Source organism: Musa acuminata, chromosome BXJ1-10 (assembly GCF_036884655.1).
Source record: "Musa acuminata AAA Group cultivar baxijiao chromosome BXJ1-10, Cavendish_Baxijiao_AAA, whole genome shotgun sequence".
NCBI lineage: Eukaryota > Viridiplantae > Streptophyta > Magnoliopsida > Zingiberales > Musaceae > Musa > Musa acuminata.
The window spans coordinates 20,276,395-20,301,367 of record NC_088336.1 but is presented as its reverse complement, the minus strand read 5'-3'; the positions used below and the strand labels follow the sequence as shown (position 1 = coordinate 20,301,367).

General features: G+C 38.7%; 5 protein-coding genes across 12 annotated transcripts; 3 read left to right on the top strand and 2 right to left on the bottom strand.

The window, feature by feature from the left end:
* On the top strand, positions 1 to 562 carry LOC104000567 (uncharacterized protein At4g13230-like). The gene is made up of 3 exons (XM_018819142.1): positions 1 to 108; positions 202 to 315; positions 386 to 562. The coding sequence occupies exons 1-3, from the start codon at positions 1 to 3 to the stop codon at positions 560 to 562; spliced, it is 399 nt and encodes a 132-aa protein (XP_018674687.1).
* A 1,089-nt stretch (positions 563 to 1,651) lies between these two features.
* On the bottom strand, positions 1,652 to 4,099 carry LOC104000568 (syntaxin-132-like). The gene is made up of 13 exons (XM_065085453.1): positions 3,948 to 4,099; positions 3,478 to 3,585; positions 3,311 to 3,367; positions 3,181 to 3,229; positions 3,012 to 3,100; positions 2,855 to 2,928; positions 2,727 to 2,769; positions 2,563 to 2,623; positions 2,449 to 2,474; positions 2,283 to 2,360; positions 2,133 to 2,213; positions 1,985 to 2,050; positions 1,652 to 1,917 (listed from the first exon to the last, which is right to left on the bottom strand). The coding sequence occupies exons 1-13, from the start codon at positions 3,963 to 3,965 to the stop codon at positions 1,750 to 1,752; spliced, it is 918 nt and encodes a 305-aa protein (XP_064941525.1). The 5' UTR covers positions 3,966 to 4,099; the 3' UTR covers positions 1,652 to 1,749.
* Positions 4,100 to 5,023: 924 nt separating this feature from the next.
* On the bottom strand, positions 5,024 to 11,021 carry LOC104000437 (uncharacterized). 2 transcript variants are annotated; one of them, XM_009422483.3, is made up of 4 exons: positions 10,859 to 11,021; positions 10,659 to 10,727; positions 8,916 to 10,509; positions 5,024 to 5,687 (listed from the first exon to the last, which is right to left on the bottom strand). In XM_009422483.3, the coding sequence occupies exons 3-4, from the start codon at positions 10,455 to 10,457 to the stop codon at positions 5,304 to 5,306; spliced, it is 1,926 nt and encodes a 641-aa protein (XP_009420758.1). In that variant the 5' UTR covers positions 10,458 to 10,509; positions 10,659 to 10,727; positions 10,859 to 11,021; the 3' UTR covers positions 5,024 to 5,303. The 2 variants fall into 2 exon arrangements, with proteins under 2 accessions (XP_009420758.1, XP_064942342.1); XM_065086270.1 differs by having other exon boundaries at positions 10,863 to 11,021.
* Positions 11,022 to 14,039: 3,018 nt separating this feature from the next.
* LOC104000438 (uncharacterized) lies at positions 14,040 to 21,588 on the top strand. Of its 7 annotated transcripts, none has more exons than XM_065086267.1 (11): positions 14,040 to 14,299; positions 15,129 to 15,608; positions 15,778 to 15,884; positions 15,991 to 16,086; positions 17,678 to 17,743; positions 17,830 to 17,898; positions 18,258 to 18,335; positions 18,515 to 18,615; positions 19,015 to 19,055; positions 20,981 to 21,082; positions 21,194 to 21,588. In XM_065086267.1, the coding sequence occupies exons 8-11, from the start codon at positions 18,559 to 18,561 to the stop codon at positions 21,303 to 21,305; spliced, it is 312 nt and encodes a 103-aa protein (XP_064942339.1). In that variant the 5' UTR covers positions 14,040 to 14,299; positions 15,129 to 15,608; positions 15,778 to 15,884; positions 15,991 to 16,086; positions 17,678 to 17,743; positions 17,830 to 17,898; positions 18,258 to 18,335; positions 18,515 to 18,558; the 3' UTR covers positions 21,306 to 21,588. The 7 variants fall into 7 exon arrangements, with proteins under 7 accessions (XP_064942339.1, XP_064942336.1, XP_064942340.1 ...); XM_065086264.1 differs by having other exon boundaries at positions 15,677 to 15,884; XM_065086268.1 differs by adding an exon at positions 17,985 to 18,020 and having other exon boundaries at positions 15,129 to 15,884.
* Positions 21,589 to 22,317: 729 nt separating this feature from the next.
* On the top strand, positions 22,318 to 24,535 carry LOC135595403 (plastid-lipid-associated protein 6, chloroplastic-like). The gene is made up of 4 exons (XM_065086262.1): positions 22,318 to 22,589; positions 23,430 to 23,666; positions 23,788 to 23,914; positions 24,178 to 24,535. Exons 1-4 carry the CDS (start codon positions 22,341 to 22,343, stop codon positions 24,390 to 24,392), a joined length of 828 nt encoding a protein of 275 aa, XP_064942334.1. The 5' UTR covers positions 22,318 to 22,340; the 3' UTR covers positions 24,393 to 24,535.
* Positions 24,536 to 24,973: the final 438 nt, after the last annotated feature.

Sequence of the window (24,973 nt, the reverse complement as noted above, 5' to 3'; positions counted from 1 at the left end):
ATGGCAAGCACAGCCCTCGCTAAGTTCGGCCCTCCTGTGTCGGCCATTGCGAGGAGAAGCCCGACGAGCTTGCGACTTCTGGTCACTGCTGCTTCCCGACCTTCTCAGGTAGGAATGACTTGTCGACATGCAATTATTGCCTTCTCCGCGGTCTATTTCATGCACCTTAATGACTGTTTCGTTTCCATCCGACATATATAGGGGAGTGTGGTAGAGGACGCGGCGAGGTCCGTGAACGAGGAGGTGACCGTGGCCGGCGGGCAGGCGAACAAAACTACTGAGAGTCGAGGCATCGCCGGTGCATCAGCCAGCCAAGTAGGGTTCGCGTGAATTTTAGAGCAGGGCATGAAACATTTATACGTATGAGTTACGGTGCATGCTGCAGGTGGCTGGTATCGGAAATAGAGCAGCAGAGATGGCCCAAGACGCATGGCAGTCGGCGAAGGAAACCACGAAGAAGGCGGCGAACTTTGTCGCAGGGCGTGCGGCAGACACGAAGGAGAGCATCAAAGACGACGCTAATGCCGTCAAGCGCGCCATGAACGCCGAGAAGAACAGCTAAATGCGACGAAGACCACTGGTCGCTTTGGTTCCTTTGCTGCTTATTTCGACCTTTCTTTACATTCGATACAACTACTAGATTTTGTTTGTCGATCGTCTTCACGGCTGCAGCGTTGGAGGATTATGTCTTCCATTAACCGTATTCAATAAAATTGTATCCATGTTTTCTATCGATTTTCTCCCCATTTAAGAAAGAAATAAAGAAGATAACGATGAAAATAAAAAAATACATAAAATCAAATAATGATCAACATACCAAAATCTATGAGCTAATAATGATTAATGCATATGATTGATATGTCAAACTCACATGATCGACACATCAAGACTAGATAGTCGACACCTTATTAGAAAGTCATAGAATATCATATGATTGACATGTCAGACTCATATGATCGACACATCAAGATCAAGATCAAATAACCGATATCTTATATTTAGAAAGTAATAAGCCTTATTAGAAAGTCATAGGATATCATATGATTGACATGTCAGACTCATATGATCGACACATCAAGATCAAGATCAGATAACCGACATCTTATATTTAGAAAGTAATAAGATATCACACGGTTGACACCTCCACACCGTATGATCGACATTTTGGTGTCATATGGTTGACAACTAGACATAACGTAGCCAATAAGACGATACCATGTGGGCAACACTTAGGCACCATGAGACCGGCATATCAAATCTACACGACAAACACTTCAGTGCCATCTCCATGTCACGTGATCAAAACCCATGGCTCTACTTTTCTAGCCAATCTCATCGTTTGATTTGTGCCACGTGTTAGAACTCACATCATCGTTTGATTTGTGCACAAGCAGTGTATCATTAAGAGGTAATGACTTTAGGAAGTCACTATAAAAAGGGGTTCCACAATTCGGCATAATGACTTTAGGAAGTCACTATAAGATAATTTCATCTTATTTTCATGGCTCGGCATAATCCAATTGGATTAACATCAAAACAGAAGTTTGATCACACGCAAACAACAAAGCCAAAACCAAACACAAATGTGTTGCACAATCGCAAGAAATAATACGTCCGCAGGTATAATGTCACACATACAATTACGCAAGTGTTAGCATAACAATTTCATCATCAGACCCTCCGAGGAAACGAAGATAACTTCATATACTGCAAATTTATTATTGTTGTTGTTGTTGTTGTTGTTGTTTCTTAAACCGATTTCTTGGCCTCCTTCAGGATTCCACCGAGCGCAACGACGATGACGACGAGCAGGATGACGATGGCGATGCACATGTACTTCCTCGTGTTCTTCTGCGTCTTCTTCGCTGCTTGGAGTGTGGCGGTGGCATTCTCGATGTGGTCTACGGATTTTGTGACCTGAGAGCACCAACTCGGGTAAAAGGAGGAAACTCTAAGCTCGCAGAAGCGTTGAGATGCAGCAAACCTGAGCCTCGATGTCATCCAGCATGTCTCCCTGGGCGTCCACCAGCACCGACATGTCCAAGAACATCTGCAACCATTGACAAGATCACGCATGACAACCTCGACATCAATGCTTCAAGAGCCATAGCTTTTGGATCCCTGCTGCGCACCTGCTGTAGATCAAGAAGCTTCTTCTCCAACTCCAGCATGGTGTCGCGCCGTTCTTGTATCTCCGCCAATGTGTCCACAACCTGCAGAAGAGAAGATAAAGCGCAGTGCAATTCGTCGAACACATCGAAGCATGCGTGCGTGTGGCGTACCTGTCCTCGACCTTGACCTTGGATCGCCTTCTCAAAGATCAGCTCGCTGTTCCCAGTTTCTATCAGTTGATCGACCATCTGCTCCAAGTCACACACAAGAGGGCGAAGAGGGTAAGCCGGAGAGCAACCGAGGAGGAACTAATGCAAAATGGAAAGCTTTTCTTACTTCCTCGTCCGGTCTTGTTCCGGTCACTGCAAACGGAGCAGAGCAGAGTGTTACTGCCATGAAACAAGGAAACAATTGCTACTGCTTAGCGTCCGATACCGACACGAAAAGTACCTGTGAAGACTCTCCTTTCCACCACCTCACGGTACTCCTCGTGGATATTCTGCCTCAGAGTCTGAAGAAAAAATGAGACCAATCGATCAAGTTGTCATGCAAGAAGGCAAAGAAGAAACCTGCCATGGTTTCTTATCTGATCGGTTGCTGCAGTCTTCGAGTACCTGAAACTGTGTCATTCTCTCTTTTAGCTTCTTCTTCAGAGCCCTGCATCGTAAGAAGGCACCCTTACAATCGATCCATTGTAGATGGTGGAGTAGACCACTGATTCAAGTAAAAGTAACTTACGTACACAGTCATTCCCATTCTAGACCTGTCGACGGCGGTCCCTTTGCCGCATCCCGGTTTCTGCCTGTTGATCATGTTCTGCAACCAGTGAAGTCTCAGAACAGAGGGTGTTCGAGCATCATACATTTAGAACAGAGATTCCGTAGGATAAATGAGCTCACATTTTTGTCGAGTTGCTCTAACATCGTTTTGATCTTCAAAGCAATCTTTTTGACTTCGTCGACGTCCTTCTCCATCCGCTGTTTGATTGCTGAACAGAAGAAAGATTCATCGCAGTCAGTAGAATGAGAATTGGATGAGAATCGATTGCTGGAATTAGGAAGGCCAAACCTTTCATCTCCGAGGCCTTGGTTACAAGCTGGGATTCTTCATTGGTAGCCTGAAAGGAAAAGGATGACGAGGTTGAGGAGAGGAAGATACTGATCCGGAGTTGGAAGGATGTTTAAGCATCGATCGGTACCTGTAGCTTATTGAAGAATCCTGTAATTCTCTCGATCTGCTTATCTATTTCTCCAACCTGAGGCCACCACGAACAGAAGGGGAACAGATCATGGATTACAATCAGAATCATCCATGGACACCGAAATGATGCTGCAAAACTTCGAGTCCTCGACGAAAGAGATGTACCTCTTTGAAGAAACCTTCCATCCCCATATCTCTGGTATCAGTAGAATACCTCCCTGATCCGATGTCTCCCTCTCCTGGGTAGCTACCCACCACCCTTTCGAACGATTCCTGCGAAAATTCCATGGTTAGAGATTAGTTTGGTCAGCATTCGAGGATCACCGATGACGAATGATGCCTTTTCCGAAAACTTCATCATCTCATGATCTCGATTTCCACATCTACGTTGTTGCAGCCTAAGCAGGAACGACAGAAATCACATTGTGCAATCCTCAGGTTTTAGTCTGATGTTTTCTATTAGAAAGCTCGGAACATGAAGAACAACACATTTCTCTGCGGATCGATCGAAATCGCTTCCTCAATCAGACCATTAATGGATTTTCTTCGCAGATCGAACCCAAACTTCGATGAAAAGGCGGCAAATCGAGCTCCTGGAAGCTCCGGAAACAATACAGGAAAGAGCAAGAACTGACCGTCATGAGGTTGTTCATCTTGAAGGGGAGCACGGCGGTCCGAGAGAGCCGCCCCGGTTGGCCGGAGGAATCACCGCATCAACAACGAAGAAGACAGCAACGAGGGGTTCCCAATGCTTTGCCAAGAAAGGTTGGAGAAAAGGGAGGGCGCTGTTCCGTTTGTTGCCCACAGGAATTGTTCTGGCAATCTCCCCTCCGCCAAAAATAACGGTAACAACGGTCAATCTTTGGGTTTCCCGAAATACTCCTCTCCTCAATTGGATTCACGACGGCGTCCGCACGAAGCGGGTCGGGTTTCCTTTTTTCGGGTGTCCGTGCCCGACTACCTGCCTCGTTTGAGGTCTCGAAGACAACGTTGATAGAGTACGTGATGATAATATGTAGATAAGAGGCTGATACAGATAGAGAAATTCTCAACATTTATGCCAAATCATAAAGCTTTTATGAATATGCTGACTAATCTTCGATGTCGAATGGTGAATTATGGTCATGATGACCAGATTCGTCAGGCAAGAATATGTTCTGCTCCGGGATGAGGATTAGATTTAGAATGGTGTTGAGAACTTGGAAAGCATAATAAATATATTAACTTGAAGTATAGTCATGATGGTTAAATGAATATATTAACTTCAAATATTGCATAGCATATGTAATATTTAGATTTAGATAGATTTAGATTGACTTATAATAAATTATCAGTGATTCAAATTCGATAAATTAAAGAGTTCATCATATCATCGAATCCATAGATAAAGACTTAAATTGATTTATAATACATCATCCATGCAGTCATCTCATAAAGCAACAAGAAAATTGCACAAGAAGACTACAAGTTTTTTCCAAAAAGAACAGACAAATACCTGAAACTACAATGTAGAATGAGAGGATACAATATGAGTCTGGTAAACAACCAGTGTCAGATGGTTAGCTACGCACCTAATATGTATTGTTCGATACGATTATGTAACACCTGACACATATTGCTTGTGCTGTACAATAATGCACCAGATTTTTCGACAAAAGCAACCTTAACAGCATTAATCATAACAAAATTTGGAAAAAAAAAGAACCCAACGAAACACTGGAAAACGTGTCGTACATTACATTTGCATTCTTTTTTTGTTTTTCGATGACAGTAATGCATTCACAAGATAATGCTGAAGACACCCTCAAATTGGGAAGCCAGCTAGTGGCTACTAACATTCCATCAAGCACAAGAAATAACTGGAACTACAAAAGCGGTGTTACCAAGGGGAATCATATACCTCTCGCCGAAATAGAAATGAATATGAAGCTCTGGATACATATCAGTCCTGTGTTAAATCGCCTAACTCTCGATATACAGCAGTCCATTTGCTATTCGAAACCATCCAACAGTTGCTTATCTTCCGAACTTCTGGAGGATTGCTTTCGATTGGTACCTCGCTTGCTCTTGCCCTTCTTGGCTTTCATCCGACGCTTCTTTTCGTTGGAATCAATCCACGTATAATCTGAAGGTATACGAAATGGATCAATCTCGTCTTTGCAGCTTCGTCCTTCACTGCTATCACTGGACTGCCCGCCTCGGCTACCTCTCATCCATGAATACCATGAACCTGATGCTTCTGTTTCTTTAGCTTTGCTTTCCTGGAAATAAGTAGGGCTGGAGAGTGGGGTTGAAAACTCATCAGATTGTTGCAGCTCTTCAAATTTTGTGAAGGTGATGAGGACCCGAATAGTAGGAACGATGGGAATGGCCAACTGAAATTAATGGCACAGAAATCTACAATTTAATGCTTGAGAAAGTTGAAGCAGCATAAGCCTAGTATTGAATCATGAGAAATTTGCTATTTTAATCCTGAATTATATTATAGATGCAGCAATAGGAAAATAGCAATCAAATGTCATAAATCAATACAAAAGTAATTATTTCCATTCTGTGACCATAAGATAAAGGTTGAACTAGATACAAGGTATGTCACATTCCATGTTCCACAGAATTTGCACCTTGTTATCAAGAAGAGAAAGGATGCAAATAGAGTACATTGTACATAGTATAAACTTGAAAATCTTGTCCTTGTCCAGTAAACATCCATTAGAGACTTAAAAATGTATAAAAGTAATTCACCTTTTTTAGATGTATAAATGGAACCTTGATACAATTATTGACATTGGCCACTTGACAAGCCCTCAAATGAATTTTAGACACAACTAAATATCCATTTAGTTACACTCACCATCTTCCCCGTATAAAAAGAAAAAGACCTTCTTCAAAACTTAAAAAATGCTAATGAAGCAAAAGCAAACCGCCAAGATTATAAGAAGAAGGATCACCTATCATAATTAATGGTCAATTAAATAAAAGAAAACACAATACGTTTGAGACCAGACCTTAATCAAGATTACATGATACAGAAAATCTTTACGTAATGAAGGATTAAAAACAGAAATGTATGGATAATCACATATGAGAAACTTTGTAAAGCTGGTCAACTACCCTAAATCAAGCATATTAAAAATAACAAAAAGCCGAGTCATAGAAAACGATGTTTATGTAACATCATGACTAATGCATTTAAGCTACTATTAACACCCAGACATAAAGGTTCAAGATGGCAATGGTCAGGTATACGCGAATTCTATCGCACCCAAAACTGATTAGCTATCTATGCACCTGAACCTGGCACGGTTACCTTCCTACCCAAACCCGATTGAAGAGAACCTGAACATCCTTCAAGCAGAATGGGTAGACCAGATACCTAAGAATACCTGACTTGTTGTCATTCCTACCTCACACCAGGAATGATGATGAGTTGGGGTGTGTGAACCCAAACCCGGCTATCTAGGTACACGAATCTAAAGCCCAACCTGAGTCAAGTACCTATTTTCCTGATGATGAGTTGGGGTATGTGAACCCAAACCCCGCTATCTAGGTACACGAATCTAAAGCCCAACCTGAGTCAAGTACCTATTTTCCTGCTTGAACCATCTCAAACAAGAGTAAAGGGCAGACAAACAAGGTTTAAGTGGGTTGGATGAACTTGGGTGCCTGAGGAAACCCCGACCTGCTGCCATCTCCAATTAGGGTCCTTGTGTCACCACTATCCAAGTTCCATCACATATTCCAGATCTTCATATTCTTGTGTTTTTATAGATATTCATAGTTCCTAGTTTTAATTGAAAAATGACAAAGATACCACAGGTTTATCAAGCTTACTTAGAAATCCATCGTAGGTAAATACAACATTTTCACATGATCAACTTCTTAGTGAATCAGGAATCAACCAAATACTAAGCGACAAATTCATCAGGCTTACTTTGAAATCCCCTCTCTTCACCCCTTCTTGCCATGAACAAATAAAAAATAACAAATCTGAGATGGCATAAGTAAAACTATCAACTACTACAGTAGGTAATATCAGATGCCGTGCCAAGAAATATGTTTATCGTTCACGGAATCAAAGTTTTGTCGTATATGTCTAGCTGTTTCATTTCTTTAATTGATTGATATTAACAAAGCATTGCTATAGTAAATGAAGCTTATACAGTACCTGCTCCAGTTACAATCACATTTTTTGTCCATTTAAAACCAAACACCTGTTCAAAAATCAAGTAAATAGGAAAGAATGGAACATATGTCAATGGGAATTGAACAAAGAAAAAGAACACCCTTGTAGATTATTGCTTGAGTCATGATCTATCTGAAATGACACTCATTTTAAACTTGATATTTTGTGATCCTATCTATCTTTTGCATCTCAATACTGCATCATTTAGTAGCTGGCATAGGGTTGAAGACCTGTATGGTTGCACATGACGGAGACCGGAAGAACAAATGATGATTAAGACAAAAATAGGACTGAAACAATAAATTATAACATTAGATCAAAGATAAACAGACATCACACTGAGAATTTTCTTTACATTAGGATCAGTGCTTTGAAACTCTCTAGTTCTAACTAATTTGTTTGATTGAATAGCAATTAAATTATATAATGTAAAGGAGATATATTGCAAGTTGCTTTATTTTAATTGAATACAACATGTAGATCTTTGCAAAAATTCATTAAAAAAAACACAAAATATCTCATTTACGGAAAGTTGAGAAGTTTAAGAAAAGGAAAAGCAGGAGATAGCCATCAAATAAGTTAATGATAGCACAATAATAAACAGATAAATAGATTGAGATATAGCTCAACAATATTGCATCTTTATTTTTGTAAAGGGTAAGTGGTGAGATTTGATTCGAGGAACTTACTATCAACAACAGTCGAGAGCGTTTACCAACTAAGCTAGCTAACATCTTCATGATATTGCATATTAATTCTTGAATTACCACCAATAGGGAGGAAAAAAATATCAATACAGAAATGTTTTTCACAAAAGGGACTTAGTGATCCACAAGGAAGCAAAATTAAGAAAAGCAATAGCAATATAGAATCTCTGGAGACAAGAACTCCTATTGTAATAAAATATGAAGCTGAGCACTTCTGAACCTGCATTTTTTTATATCAAAACATGGATGTAGTTACACTAACATAGGAAAAGACCCATCATATGTCCAAGGGGAGATACCCAAGCTGGAAAGTTGGAAGAGGACAAAGATCTGTTGAGCAAACCAATTCCTCCTTCGGATTTTATACTTCTTCCTTTTTATTAAATGTATTAGCAGTTTCACCATTAAACTTGTAAGCCAAAAAAGAGAGCCATGAATGTGAAGACAAAAAAAACACAAATATATGCATAAAAAATTGTAAGAAAAAAATATGGACTGATATGTAAAACTTTCAACATTGCAGTAGAACAAGCAAAGCAAAATTTATAGTAGAATTAGCAGATACATGTGTGACAAATTAGGAGTACGACCACAAGAGAAGGCTTAATAGCCAATCTCAAGTAAGCTCAAATAGTAGCTGTCACACTGATGAAAGCAAATTAGAGAAGAATAAAAGAAAAATTTTAGAACAGAGTCCAAGTGTGAAAGATCACCTTAACAGGAAATGTGCCTTGAGGCAGCTTTGTGGTCAAAAGTTCCCTAAGCCTCCTCACAGCCTTGACCTTGTTTGCTAAAACATCAAGTAAAGGAAGAAGCTCATCAGTTTTCAAAGGGAAGTCTGGGGTCAACCACAGAACTGGTCTAACACCCTTTTTGAATTCACTCTCATGTTTGTTAGACTCATTTCCACTCCTTTTCTTAGTGCTTTTTTCTTTTCCCTTCTTAGTATCCCCCGTCTCCTTTGCTATTTCGGACTTATGATGTCCATTCTCTGGGCATGCCTTCAAGTGTTTATTTTTTGTGTCATCTGTATCCTCACCTCCACTATTCTTGGAAGTCCGTTTACCACTCCAACCAAACCAGCTTTTTCTCTCCTTGGAAACACCATTGGATTCAGAGTTTTCAACACCTTCAAATGCTGCACCATTCCCCTCATATTCATCTATGCCCTGCGAGTTACTCATCCTAAGTGCTGAATCTAACTGCATCCTTTCCTCAGGTGTCAATACATCATCAAGTCCACCATCAACATCCCCACCATTGGCCACTCTTTCGTCATTATCAATGGTGAATAACTCCTCATCAGTCATAGCACCAGGAACCCTTCTCGACTTCACACTCACCATTACATTAAGTAGATCATAGACCTTGGTTTTCCAATTCCCAACCATTTCAGCCCTTTCCTGTCGACGCCAGTTCAAATGAGGGACAAGCTCAGCTTGTGTAACGTCAATCCCTGGCCTGTACATATTTGTCTGAGACATCAAAGCAACCTCGTGAGCCACCTCTGCTTCTGTGGGCTTGGCTCCAGCTCCTTCGAGTGCATTTGTGATTTCTTTCTCCTTATGAGAAAGCACAATTAGAGACCCAGGAGGAAGCGGTGGATGCCCATTGTCACCCTGGGCACCCTGACCAAGGAAGAGGAATGTCTGGTCAGAACGTTGGATTCGGAAGCCATCAAATCCCGCCAAGGTCATGTCAGCTCTGAGGTTTGGGCCCCGCTTCCATATTCTGTAAGTATCAGATGGTGCAATCCTGCTGATGAACGGGATCACCGAGCTCTCAAAGTGGAAAGTAATCTCCATGTAGAAATCCTGGATCCGGGTGATTGACGAAACAATGCGAGGGAGGCGGCGGCACCACTTAGCCCAAGCGAGGGGCTGATAGTGGCGCGCTATGATCATCGCGATTGCGTCCTCCCGGTTGCAAACAGCCTCCTGGAGCGCCGACCATCCATGCTCATTCTGAAGGGACCAATCAGCACCAGCCGACATGAGGATCTCGGCAGAGGTGGGGTCACGGAGCCGGACAGCGAGGTGGAGGGGGGTTTCCCGATGGGGAACGTCCCGGCGATCGATAACAGAAGAGACGGCATCAGCTGTGAGCTCGCCGGCAAGGGACTCCTGCTCCGTGGTAACGTCGCCGGTCTTGGGGAGACGGGGAAGCGCGGCGACGATCCGCCGGAGGCCTGCATGGTCTCTTCGCGATACAGCAAGGTGGGCCGGGCTGTGAGCGTACTTGGAGAGATCTTCCATCCCAAAATGCCCCAAATTATGTCTCTTTCCTTTACGGCCCGGAGATACTCATCTACCAGAACACATCACACGTACAAACAAGGTAAAAGAAGAGCGAACATAATCCCAACCTTGGAGCTAAAACTGCTCTTTTTCCGCTTGATCGAGATGGGGAGAAAACCCTAAAAAATCTCAAAAGAGGGCAAAGGTCTAAACTTTTACCTCTTACATCCGCCGGGAACTACCGTTTCCGCCCCAAGGAGAAAGAGAGAGAGACTCGACTACAGGGACCTGCAATTGGAGGGGTAGGAGAGGGGACCAAGAACGCAAGTAAAGCTCAGATCGATAGTCAAGGATGAAAGGAAAGAAAACCCTGCGAACAGAACGATACAATGGATCCACAGATCGAAGCAAGCTCATACCTGCCTTGGAAAGAGGGAGGGAGCTGGGATCTGGGTCGACGTATCAGAAATCACCGGCGAGAGGATAAATTGGGGTGTCGATTCCTCTCTCTCTTCAAATCCATTTGCTCGGGATCGGTTTGATTTGGAATTGGGTTGGGGCTGAGAGAGAGAGAGAGAGAGAGAGGAAGGGGAAAAGGGTGGGGGTGTGGGGGTGAATCACGAGAATACCATTGCGCTTTACTGGTGCTGTCATGGGTCCCATATTAGGTGGATTACTGCATCATAGATTGAATTAATTACTGACATTATAGATTTAATTATTTTCTATTAATAACAAAAATAATAATTATATATCATATTAATAATATGATATATATATATATATTATAAATTAATTTGATGAAACAGAATGATAAAAGCAGAAGAGATATGTTGAGAGAGTGAGAGAATAACAAATACAATAAACATTTATCTTTCATGCTCAATAAAATAAATAAATATTTCTAAAGAAAATAAAATTTAAGAATATTTTAATCTTTTTGAAGTTCAAGTTATTTATTTTTTTGTTTTTTAATTTAATTTTTTATGTATATCAAAATCAATTGGTTAAAAACTATTTAGGTTTTATGACTTGCTACAAGAAGCTTTAATATATGCTCATGTCACCTTGAGGATAACCCTATCTTTAGAGCTTGGTGTCTAAGTTTCATCTTAGATTACATATAGTAAAAGAGTTTGATAGATAGCAAAAAGGCATATGATCAATCTTGCATCTATTTCACCCTCCATGCCTGTCCCATGTTTAATTATCAGCATCAACATTTTTCATTATCACAATAAAATATTGTTATCAGCAATTAAAGTGTTTTCCAGCTAAAATCCACCATCACCTCAAATTAATTTGTATTTTTCTGAAAATTCTGCTCCAACATTTCTAGCCTTTTCATGTGGTTTTGATTTATTCATGTTCTAGAATTGGAAATTGGTGTTTTTGATTGGCTTTTTCTAATGGTATTGTTGACTTGTGTTGACTAGTTTTTAAAAGGATTCTATGATTGGTTGGTTACTGAATGATTCAATGTTCATAAATGTGATCTTTGACTTGTTCATGTTCTTCTCCATTTTAAATGCCATTCATGCTATTTGTACTAGTCAATGGTTTCTGTTGATTGGTCTCCACTCAACCATCAATTAAGCTTCCATTTTTGCATCCTTAAGTGCCTTTTAAATTCAATAGGGTTGCAACTAAATTTGGTGGAAATTAAACTTTTGATGATGTGCTATTTAGGAGTACAATAAGACAGCAAATCCCTATATTGTTTTATGCTACATATCATATGAGGATTCTTTTACTTATGATGATTTACACAATCTTGTATTCAGCTACTTCCAAAGTATAATTCCATATATAAATTTGATCCCACAGAAAAATTTTCATACCCTCTTTTTGTCAATTTCAATTTCTTGATTATCTTTTTTTATTGTTTCATTGATTTATGTATTGTGAGAGATATCAAATAAGCTGAGGCTACTAAAATTTGTGAGATAACTGAACAATTGAGTGCATCCTCTTATAATCTTCAAATGTTAGAAATGAGGGTTATATATTGATTTTTTTGGTACTTTGATGAATGAAAAATATAATTTTTTTGTACATTTAAAAGTCAAGAATGCATTGAATATGTTTCTACCTTCTTCATCATATATTAAAATGTTTTAGATGATAACATTTGTTGGGTGTTCTCCTTCATCTTGACAAAAGCTACTGACTCTCTTTTGCCTATGGCCAAGGAAAGCAAGGAAGCATCCATGAAAGTTGAATCCTCCATGAGGCCTCTGTCTCTCTTTCTCTCTCTCTCTCTCTCTCTCTCTCTCTCTCTCTCTCTCTCTCTCTCTCTCTCTCTCTCTCTCTCTCTCAGACACACACACACACACACAGATACACATGAGAGGGGGCACTTTTGGCTCTCAAAGCCATGTTGGTCCCCTCTCTAAAAAGGAACTCTGTTTCTACTTCCTGAGAAGTCCATGAGTCTTTCCTTGAGGATGGCATTCTTGCCTTTGGGAAGACATGGTAGTACCTTCTATGATGGCATGCACAAGCTGTTCCCTGCCACAGCACTGATGAGATCCCAAGGCAATTGGGCCATGGGGACCATAAGCTTTTGTTGGTGGAGGATTTCAGCTTTTGCTTAGCAATCATATCTTTCTCTTTCTCTCAATCTTATGATGCATCAGCTCAGCTCTCTACATTAATTATTTCCAAATAATTTCTCAGAAATTATTTCTTCTCAGCAGCTTCAGTATATGAGTATCCTAATCTACTTGCTTTAGGAACATTATTTTATTTTTATTCTTATTGTCAGAGGTAATTTTATAAGTTATTAAGTCATTTCAAAAGTTTAAGTTTAGATAAAACTATTTAAGAATTCTATGGTCCTATTTAAGACAAATTTCACAAGGAAATGAAATAATCAGATGCAATGGGTGCCATTCAAGATTAAGAGGTTATGGTATTAGAGGAGCTCACAACATCTATCAAAGCTATGCTTGGAGCTTCAAAAGGAAATGAGGTAGCACATGAGGAGCAAATCTACTAATGGAAACCAATATTGGTCTTGTAGCATCAATCTACAAGATCTAACAGATTGTTTCTTTCTATGGGTAGGAAATGAGGACATGACTCAAAACACTCCGTTGGAGATTCTCTTCCATACCTAATCTAAACAAAATACTTCCACTTCCATAATGTCTTGTAGCACCAATCAAGATGATGATATAACGAATAAGGACATATCTTTAGGCTCCATCTAAGAAGTTAATCCACACTTCAAGTAATTTTCGTATATAATCTTAATAATGAAGATCAATACCTCCGCCACAAATCAAGAAAATATTTCTATTAATGGATATTAATCTATTATCTAAGATTTCTTGTGTTCCAACTCAAGATTATTATTATTATTTTCGTATATATATATATATATATATATATATATATATATATATATATTTTCATATTGATCCCTGATTAAATCCAAAATTACTCAATTTACATGTATAAGTTCTTCTTAACCTCAATCTAGCTTGCTTTGATAATATCTAAATTGATAGGGGTGTTTCTGCCAATTGGTGTAATTTTCGGCCCCCGGAGGTTATAAGTTTCCTCTCGGTTAGGGACTTCCGCCGGGAAGCCATGGCTTGGCTTCTCCTTCCGCCTGCATCATCGCTTCTCTCTCCGTACTCTGCTGCTGCTGCTGCTGCTGCATCCTCATCATCTTCTTTTTCTTGTCATCGACCTCTTTTCCCGTCGATAGGAAATCTGCGAAAATCGAGTCACAGGAGGAAGTTCTTCCTTCCGGCAGCACCAGCTGTGCTGGATGAGTCCCCTGTGTTCGACCCGTCGCCCGGTTCCAAGAGTCTCACGATGTCATCGCTCCCTTGAAGCTGAAATTGCTCGTGAGTAGATCTCCCCTCTCTTCCTTCCATCATCCTCATTTTCCTTATTGATTGATGTGTGTTTTCTTCTAGTGTTTTCCCTTTTCGATAAATGAACTTGCTTTTTCTGTTTGCTAGATTCTTGTTCTCATCAATGTTCTACCACTTTGGTGTGGTGGCTGTGGTTTGATCTTGTATGCAGTTCTGAGCCTCTCTGTTTGTGTGGTGAATTAGTATCAGATTATATTTTCTCCATTAAAAGGACACTCTTTTGTGTTGGAGTAAATAATCTCTCTTTTTGTACATGTTTTGTCTACCATCTGCTTTGATTATGTATTGTTCAAGGTTTTAACTTTAATTAGGATTTGAAGTACTGTACGTCTATGTTTCTGTTATGAACTAATACTTCTTCTGTGTAGATGAAGATCATCATGAGCTATGGTAAATTTCCATACTGGTTTTCCAACGGATTGATTTCCTTAGCATAGATTTTGATAATATAGTGGAGCGTTAGTTTGGTACACCATGGCCACTTCCACAACCAGAGGCCACTGATATATTAGCTCATAAATTTGAACTTATTGGTATGTTTATCCAACCAGTCTCTACCTACTTGTGTTAAAGTTGATGTTAATATAATTTCTTATTTTTTTTCTTAAGTCCTTTTTTAGACTGTACTGATCTACAGGCATGTCCGGGGAACAATGAAACATGATTTGCTCTTTTATAACCTTGAAAAACAGTCCTTATTGATACTTTGCAATTGGTACATAGCAAGTACATAGTTATGGAAAGCACTTCTATTTATGTACAATCAATTTGGACCAAAATTGTTCCATCATTTGTGCAGGAACTTCTAAAATAAAAATAACATTCATAAAAGCACTCGCATCACTCAAGGAGACAGGGGAGCTGTGGGTGTTTGTCATCTCATGAAGCCAGCCAGCTAATTTCACCTGAAAGTCAATGTAAATTGTTGTTATACAGCATACACTATGCTGTTGTGATATTGAGGTATGCAATAGCAAAAAACATTTGAGGTATACAGTAGCTGTCCAAGCTGACTTTGAGGTGCAAATTAAAACCTTGTTGCTGCTTCCTTAGTCCTAGAGGAAAAAATGAACTTGCTTTGTATCTGCAAGCACACTTTCTAGTCAGAGTGGTTGTGCAACGCCATCCAATTGTTGATATAAAGAAAATGCAAACCTCAAGATCTTATTTTTATCACAGAAGACTCAGAACAGAGATAATTGAAGCCTTGGAAAAGATTAAGAAGAGTTTGACTTTCCAAAAACTAGGTTGGAAATTGAAGCTCGTATATCATTTGAAGGTGGGGCTCAATCTCTTAAGAAAGATCTTGACTTTCTCTATAGATTGACTACTACTCTTATATACTAGATTGGTACAGAAAAGTACGAGCACCAAAGCCCATGGAGAATGAACCAAACAACAAGAGGCTACTACTCTTACCTTCTTTTATTAATTTTTCTCTTATTTAGGTGAGAACATGTAAATGGCAATATTTTAGGTGACAATCTCAAAAGATGACACTGTAATTCTTGATGGAGCTGGTGACAAAAAGGCTATTGAAGAGAGATGTGAGCAGGTTGGTGCCCTTCTGTTATATTTAATATTTAAAGAACAAGACAATTAGAATTTAACATGATATCATGTTGATACTGGCCAAATGTTGCCATTTGTCTTTGTGACAGATATGATCTGCAATTGAAGTAAGCACATCCGACTACAACAAAGAGAAGCTGCAAGAGGTGTTGTCAAAACTTTCTGGTGGTGTTGATGTGCTCGAGGTATGTACATTTCTTCATGCTTAGATCATAGTTTAGATTCCTTACATTATGCTGTTTATCATGTACTTTGCTTAACACAAGCAGATGAAACGAAAGTAATCAGAACATATTGGGTCATTTACACTATCACCTCATTCTCAGTGTCTTAATATAGTCAAGTCAATTATTGGTTTTAACATATTTATTCTATGAACTATCATATTTTCCTATGGTGATATATATTTTTTGTGTTAGCGGCGTGCTGTGTGTACAACTATCACTAGTAGTTCATTGGAGGAGCATTTTTATCTTTTTTTCTATAAAATGCACCAAAGTGTATAATTTAATACAGCATCCTTGCTTTTTTGGTTGGATAAAAGTACTCTTAATTACACTTGCCTTTTCCTCATTTTCCTTATGTTTTGAAACCCATTCAATTTAACCAACCAATTCAATTGAGTCAGTTTAATTAACCCAAAACTTAGATCTCCAATTTATATAAAAATAAATATTAATGATATATAATGATTTATATTAACAAGAAAATAATTATATAAAATTGATCTTAGAGTTCAAATAATATATTATGAAAATGAGAAAATTATGAAAATAATTTTCATAATTCGGGTTGGGTGGAGAAGAAGTACGTCGACCCCCTGAAGCACTGACTATAGTAGGCTAGCAGGAGGGTCATCATCGAGGGAATGTGGAGTCATCTAAACTCCCCAATAAATGCCATAAGAAACTAAGAAAGCGCCACAAATTTGGCTTCATTTGGGCATGTGAGAACTTTTAGAAATTGAAAGTCTCAATAAAAAATGGGTGGAGGGGAGAGCGAAACCCCACGTCCAGTGCATCCTGCATAGGATTAGTTACCCGACTAAGCAAACACTAGCTCGTGCTCGGTTGGTATGTGATAGACCTCCTGGAGTGCCTCGAGGTCGGAGGTCAACATTATGGAGTCCGAGTCAAAGGACTCCACCATAGGTGGCGGAGCTGCTTTGCAGGGTGGATTCACCTCCAAATGGGCAACCTCCACTAGTGCGATCAACTTGGCTCCCTCAAAAGATGAAATTCCCGTCGTCGACACCGAGGGTGGTGATGGAATCAATGACCTATCTGAGTTCGAGGTGCTTGAGGAGAAGGTTGAGGATGACAACATCGTGGACCTTTAGTCGTTGAATGGTCGAGGCCGAAGTTATTGTCCAAGGATGTCTGAGTTGCAGGCAGGTGTAAGGAGCAAGTTTTGCGATAAACTACTATTTATTAAGGTCAAGAGCGGCTATTACACTACTTAGTCGCTTGTTTGACTTCTGAACACCTTGAAGAAAGGGGGACATGCGGCAGAATTCAAGACACCTCTAGACAAGTGGCATGATCTGAGCGGCTCAAGGGTCAATCGGATCATCAGAGGCCATTGCTAATTGTTGCAGAAGACATAGAAAGTGATGCACTGACGACTCTAATTCTTAAGAAGCTTTGTTCCGGGATTAGGGTCGTTTTTTGTTTAGTTTTATGTATATATTTATTGTTTATTTTGGATTTATGAATTTTGATTATTCTTAAACACTCTGACTAAGGAATAGTGATCACACTGGTTTGTGTTGTGAAGGCCCCTGGTTTTGGGGTGAACAGGAAGGCTAGTTTGCAAGATCTTGCTACTCTCACTGGTGGATCTGTGAGGATCTTTTCTTATTCAATATTGTTGTGTTTTGATGGTTTGTAAATGGTATTGCCAGAATAATTGTTTCATTGTTTACTTAGGTTATAACAGGAGAACTTGGTATGAACATTGGGAAAGTTGAGTTCAACAAGCTTGGCACATGCAAAAAGGTCAGATTGTGTTCTTATACCCTCTATAGCCCTTTGTTACTAGTGTCTGTCAATCCTTGCTCTCATTTCTTTATACCTGTTTCCAGATCTAGAAGAAGGATTCGAGCTCATAATTAATTGAGGTGTCTAAGGGGTCTCATTTTCTTGTAGTTTCCAATCTGTGTTGGCTGCTTTACAATTTTATCTCGATATTCTGGTTCTGTTATTTAGTTAAAAACCTCCATTTACATAATTTGCATTAATTTTTTTACTGCAATCAGTATCAATTGATTTGATTTAAGATTATCATATTAGAGAAACTATTATGCTCTTTACTTAGTTTTGCACCAACATTGATCTTGTAAGTGATAATATTTTAGGTGTCAATCTTAAAAGATGCCACTGTAATTCTTGATGGAGCCTGTGACAAAAAGGCTACTGAAGAGAGATGTGAGCAGGTTGGTGCCCTTCTGGATCTTTTTATACTGACAATTTCTTTAGTATTTGAATCCTAGCATGTTTGATAATTTGATTGTTTGTTCAAATAACTTTGATCATAAGGATAGATTCTACTAACAATAACTTTTGTTGGAATATCTACTGTTAGAAAGCAATGATGTTATGTCTGTGGCTGTAGATTGGAATTAGACTTGGCTGGAGTAGAAACTATGTCGTGCTTCGATGCTTCGGGGTGTGGAAGATGTTGCTGATGCAGTGAAAGTGACCATTGGCCTGAAGGTATCAACTATTTGTTGTTTATACTGATGTATCTAGGAATTATTATCATGTTTTCAGTGGAAAAAAAAATCAAGAATCTAAGTCTTCTGTTAGTGAATTTGTGTTTAAAATCAGTGACTTAATTTACAGAAGAAACATAGTTCTTTACCCTTGAAGGCATTGTGGACAAAATATTGCCCAATAAAATATTTTTGAATGTTTGGCCTAATCCATTGTCTTGGTTTTTTATAGGCATTTTGTTCGGACTGAGTTAGGATGAACTGTTACTAGAAAGCCACCACAAAACTTACTTTGGCTGCATGAACTTTTACCATGCTTTATCATAGTTTGTGGATTCCCTGTCTTTGTAATATTTTTGAACTTAGTGGGTGGACTATAAATATTTTTTTTATTTTTCAGTGTGCAGGTAGCTCCAAGTACACATTTTTCAACATATTCAGGTTCAAATTCTGCTTCTACTTGTCATCGTTTTATTTTTGATATGTAGGTTTTTGTTAAGTATACAGGGATACATTTTTTTTTCCTTGTTATTTGGTGAGCACAGAACTGATGATTCTTTTGATGATATATGAAGAACATATTGTTGAATCTTATACATATCTATATATTACAATACATTTACTTGAAATTTCTTTCACCAATTCATCTTTTTGTATTTTTATTAGCTTAGAAAGGGCTGCAATGTTTTTTGCAAATTAACGATTGCCTTGTCATGACATCTTGGCTTTGCTGTTATTGGTTTGACATTGATTTGTGCAACAGCATGTGTTTTACGGGCTATGCCTTAGCTGATTACATGCTTCCTGCAATGGCATATTGGCATAAGGCCAGATGCTAGCTTGGGCAAACGTTGCTCTAAATGTCAAAGTACTGTATGTGCGACACATGGTTTGCTTTTTCTAGGATAGTATTACATGCTGTACTTTAGGATTCTTGGAGTCTTGTGTTTGAAATCAACTGTCATAGAGTATTTTCACCAGCATTGTAATTTAGTCTTATTGGCTTAGACCTTGTGTTGCCCAAACAAACACCATAAAATGGGCATACAAATGGATTGTACTAAATTAATTGCAACTCCTTTTTTTTCATTGCAAATATGAAAATGGTTGTGATGAATCATTTGATGTTGATCATGTCCAATTCGATCAGGTCTTGCATCTAGTGAGAACAGCATTAACATTTCATTGGAGGATATCCATGGTGGGCCAGTATTGGAGTGCCATTACGTATTTTCCTGTGGAGGCTACTGCTGCCTTCATTTAGAATTCTGCAAGCAATTTCCTCATGTTATAGCTTTCCAAAGTATAATGTGCTAGCTGAGGAAAAGTTTGGCTGGGTAGATATTTGAAGTGGCTAGTTACACACAGAAATAATAGAGAAGTGATGATACGGGAAAACAAGATAAATTTGGGTTATTTGCCACATATGTTAGAAATCCACAAATTTTACCCATTAAGGCTTCTTAGCATGAGTAGAAAATTTGATGATTTTTTGTTAGAAATTCCATGGCCACGCCTCTATAAAGAGCAAAGCTAAAGGTTCTTTTTTATTTTCTTTTGCCAATGCCGATTGGTTTCAAGATTGTGATCTTTGTCTCAGAATAATCTTTGCAATAGATAACCCTATAACACACCTTTTCCCTGTATGGTAACCATAGGTTATCAGGTCAGTGGAATTCTTGGCTCATTACCTCTCTGTTACAATAGCTTCAGTGTTTCCTATCTGTTTGAGACTTGACATTGCTAGTTCAAAGTGACTTGATTAGACTGAGGGATAAAATAACCATTTCTGCTCCTAATTGGTTCACTTATTTTTGTTCTCATACACTTTTACATAAATGAACCTTTCCCACACTCTTTCAAGGTGCTTCTTCTGATAAAAATCGAACTGAAATTGTTAATCAGTGTTCAAAGAAGTATTCTCTGTGATAATTGCAAAATGACAAGTTTTTGCAGGCGAAACTTTTTATTTGAAAATGATTCTAAGTTGAAATACATAAATATAGGTGGAAAAATGAGACCTGAATACTTATGCAACATGTGTATGTGTATATGTCTTGTTTTGTTCTACATAAACACATTTAACATATAGTGGGTCTGCTTGTAGTGAAGCAGGATCAGTATGAAACTGTTAGAAATATGATATGGTAATGAACTTTTCCTTCTTTTTTACAAGAAGAAACTGCAAAATATCCTTCCATAGTTGGAATTCATGCATCCCATAGGTGTTTAAGATGAATGAGCTTTCAATTAGCATTGCATCTATTTATCTTTTTTATTGAACATTTTTGTCCTGGTTATGTGCTTTTTTCATTGCATATTTTATATTTTTGTTGGTACATTAAGTATAAGCCTGCTTCTAACAGTGACATCGCGCCGGTTCCCTATTCCTTGCTGTTCGAGGCTAAGCTGGACTCCAGAGCAAAACCATCCAACAGTTGCTTATCTTCCGAGCTTCTGGATGATCGGTAGCTCGCTTGCTGTTACCCTTCTTGGCCTTTATCTGATGCTTCTTTTCAGTGGCATCGATCAACGAATAATCTGAAGGTATACGAATTGGATCAATCTCATCTTTGCAGCTTCGTCCTTCACTGCCATCACTGGACTGCCTACCTCTGCTACCTCTCATCCATGAATACCATGAACCTGATGCTTCTGTTTCTTCGGCTATGCTTTCCTGGAAATGGGTAGTACTGGAGAGTGGGGTCGAAAATTCATCAGATCATTGCAGCTCTTCAAATTTTGTGAAGGTGACGAGGACCGGAATAGTAGGAGCGATGGGAATGGCCAACTGAAATTGATGGCAGAGAAATCTATAGTTTAATGCTTGAGAAAGTTGAAGCAGCCTAAGCCCAGTGTTGAATCATGAGAATTTGCTATTTTAATCCTGAGTTATATCTTAGATGCAGCAATTGGAACATAGAAACCAAATGTTATAAATCAATAGAAAGTACTTCTTTCCATTATGTGATCATGAGAGAATTGTATATACCGTAACACTTTTTTTAGTTTTATATCGGACAGAATTAAGATTAACTTACAAGGATATGATGAGTGTATTATTATTAATTTTAATTTAAATATTTTAATTAATAATTTAATCTAAATAAAATTAATAGATTAATTTATTTATCGATAAATTCAGAAGCTTTATTGGAGTCTTGAGAGATGGTAAAACCCTTAATTGGTTTCACATCAAAAATAAGCATAAATTCAAATTTATTTAAATTAAAAATTTATTTTTTATGTATAAATGGAAACCTTTATTCCACTTATTGTTGTTGGGCAATTAAAAAGCCCTTAAATGAATTTAAGGCACAGCTAAATATCCATTTAGTTATCTTCACCATCTCCCCGTACGAAAAGAAAAAGGATATATATATATATTTATATATATCACTAAAATCTAACATCATGTGGAGGCCTCCCAACTCTCAATCCTGGCCACAAATCCAAGTACCGACGCTTCGACGCACAGGTGTCAGCACGTCATCGGATGGCCACGAATTTGCCGCCCCTTTTCCATCACCCCTATCGAGGTCTTTTTCATATTTATCCCTAATTAGATTCAAAATTACTCAATTTGCATGTATAAGTTCTTCATAACCTCAATCTAGCTTGCTTTGATAATATCTAAATTAATAGGGGTGTTTCTGCCAATTGGTGTACTTTCGCCCCCAAAGGATATAAGTTTCCTCTCGGATTGGGACTTTTCGCCAGGAAGTCATGGCTTCGCTTCTCCTTCCGCCTGCATCATCGCTTCTCTCTCCGTCCTCTGCTGCTGCTGCATCATCTTCTTCTTCTCGTCATCGCTTGATTTTCCCGTCGATAGGAAATCTGCGAAAATCGAGTCACAGGAGGAAGTTCTTCCTTCCGGCAGCACCAGCTGTGCTGGATGAGTCCCCTGTGTTCGACCCGTCGCCCGGGTTCCAAGAGTCTCACGATGTCATCGCTCCCTTGAAGCTGAAATTGCTCGTGAGTAGATCTCCCCCCTCTTCCTTCCATCCTCCTTTTCCTTATTGATTGATGTGTGTTTTCTTCTAGTGTTTTCCCTTTTCGATTAATGAACTTGCTTTTCCTGTTTGCTAGATTCTTGTTCTCATCTATGTTCTGCCACTTTGGTGTGGTGGCTGTGGTTTGAAGTTGTATGCAGTTCTGAACGTCTCTGTTTGTGTGGTGAATTATTATCAGATTATATTTTCTCCATTGAAAGAACAATCTTTTGTGTCATAGATTAAATCATCTCTCTTTTTGTATTTTTTTTGTCTACCATCTGCTTTGATTATGTATTGTTCAAGGTTTTAACTTTAATTAGGATTTGTAGCACTGTACATCTGTGTTTCTGTAATGAACTAATACGTCTGTATGTATAATTCCTCAACCTAGTATTCTTCAAGATCTTTCTTAATAGATTGATTCCCACCTTCAATTGATCTACAAGCCTCAATTTTCAACATAATTTTTGGAAGGTTAATCTCTTCTGAGGCTCAAAGTATTTCTGCCCTGACTCTTCTGTGATGAACAAAAGATCTCGAGGTTTGCATTTTTTGATATCAACCATTGGATGGCGTTGCACGACCACTCTGACTGCAAAGTGTGCTTGCACTTGTGTCTTATACAAAGCAAGTTCATTTTTTTCTCTAAAACCAAAGAAGCAGCAACAAGGTTTTAATTCGCACCTCAAAGTTAGCTGGACAGCTACTATATACCTCAAAACACTTTTTGGTCTTGGATATGTTGAACTGTTTGGTCCATGATCGGTTTTTGTTTAGTTGTTATATAATAAGCTTTCTTTTATACATAAATTGGATGCAGAGTGTTGTTTCTGGGCTGAACAGAGGCCTTGCAGCTAATGAAGAAGATCTAAGAAGGGCAGAATCTGCAGCAAACGAGCTTGAGGCTGTAGGAGGCGTAGTTGATCTTACAAAACACCAGGACAAACTTCAGGGCCAATGGAAATTAATTTATAGCAGTGCATTCTCTTCTCGCGCGCTAGGTGGCAGCCGTCCTGGACCTCCGACGGGCAGGCTACTCCCAATAACTCTTGGACAGGTATGTTAATAAAGAAGCTTGTATGGATGAAATTAGCTTCTGGCACACAATTTGAAATCATTATAGCTTGGATATTTTGTGTAGACGAAGATCATCACGAGCTATGTAAATTTCCATACAGGTTTTCCAACGGATCGATATCCTTAGCAAAGATTTTGATAATATAGTGGAGCTTCAGTTTGGTACACCATGGCCACTTCCACAACTAGAGGCTACTGCTATATTAGCTCATAAATTCGAACTTATTGGTAAGTTTATCCAACCAATTTCTACCTACTTGTCTTAGTGTTAATGTTCAAATAATTTCTTATTTTTTCTTAAGTCCATTTTTGGACCGTACTGATTCACAGGTACGTCAGGGGAATAATGAAAAATGATTTGCTCTTTTATAACCTTGGAATACAGTGCTTATTGATATTTTGGAGTGTACATAGCAAGTACATTGTTATGGAAAGCACTTCTATTTACTTGGAATCTACTGGCACCAAAAATTGTTCCATCATTTGTGCAGGAACTTCTAAAATAAAAATAACATTCATAAAAACTACTGTTAAGCCAAGGGGGAGCTACTCACAACTTCCACCTCTTGAAGTTCCTCAACTTCCCGATGCACTGCGACCTCCTTCCAACACGGGAAGTGGCGAATTCGAAGTCACATACCTTGATAGTGATACTCGTATCACTCGCGGAGACAGAGGGGAGCTGAGGGTGTTTGTCATCTCATGAAGCCAACCAGCTAGTTTTCTGGAACTTCAAATTCTTTCACCTGAAAGTCAAAGTAAATTGTTGTTATACAGCATACTCTAATTCTGTTGTTATATCGAAACGACCAATTAATTTGTGAATATATGTGCTGTAAAATTTAAGCATCCCTGCTATTTGATTTTGTTTATTCTTCGTAATGCATCAGTGATAACGAAGATTATTGCTGTTCGGTTTTGCTCTAATCCCAATTTAGTTGCTCGCTAAAGATTACAAATTTTTAGATCAAATTAGGAGTAGGAAAATTTCTGTATGGTTGGTATGACACTGATCAACTGATTTGTAGGAAAGTACACTGATAAAAAGGAAAGACATTGTTCAGTCTGCTTGTATATTTTGTCTGGTGAGATAAAAAATATTGCTCATCTAATTTTTTGAATGTCATATTACCTGAGGTGTATGAAAAAGGCTCTTGGAAATGTGCTGGATTGAGAGACATCCTCTTTCTCAGAAACAAAAGCCACATTTGTTTGTCATTCACGTTTGGTTCAATTGTAGCATATATCGTTCTTTCGACAACAGACTATTTTTGTCAGGTGCTCAAG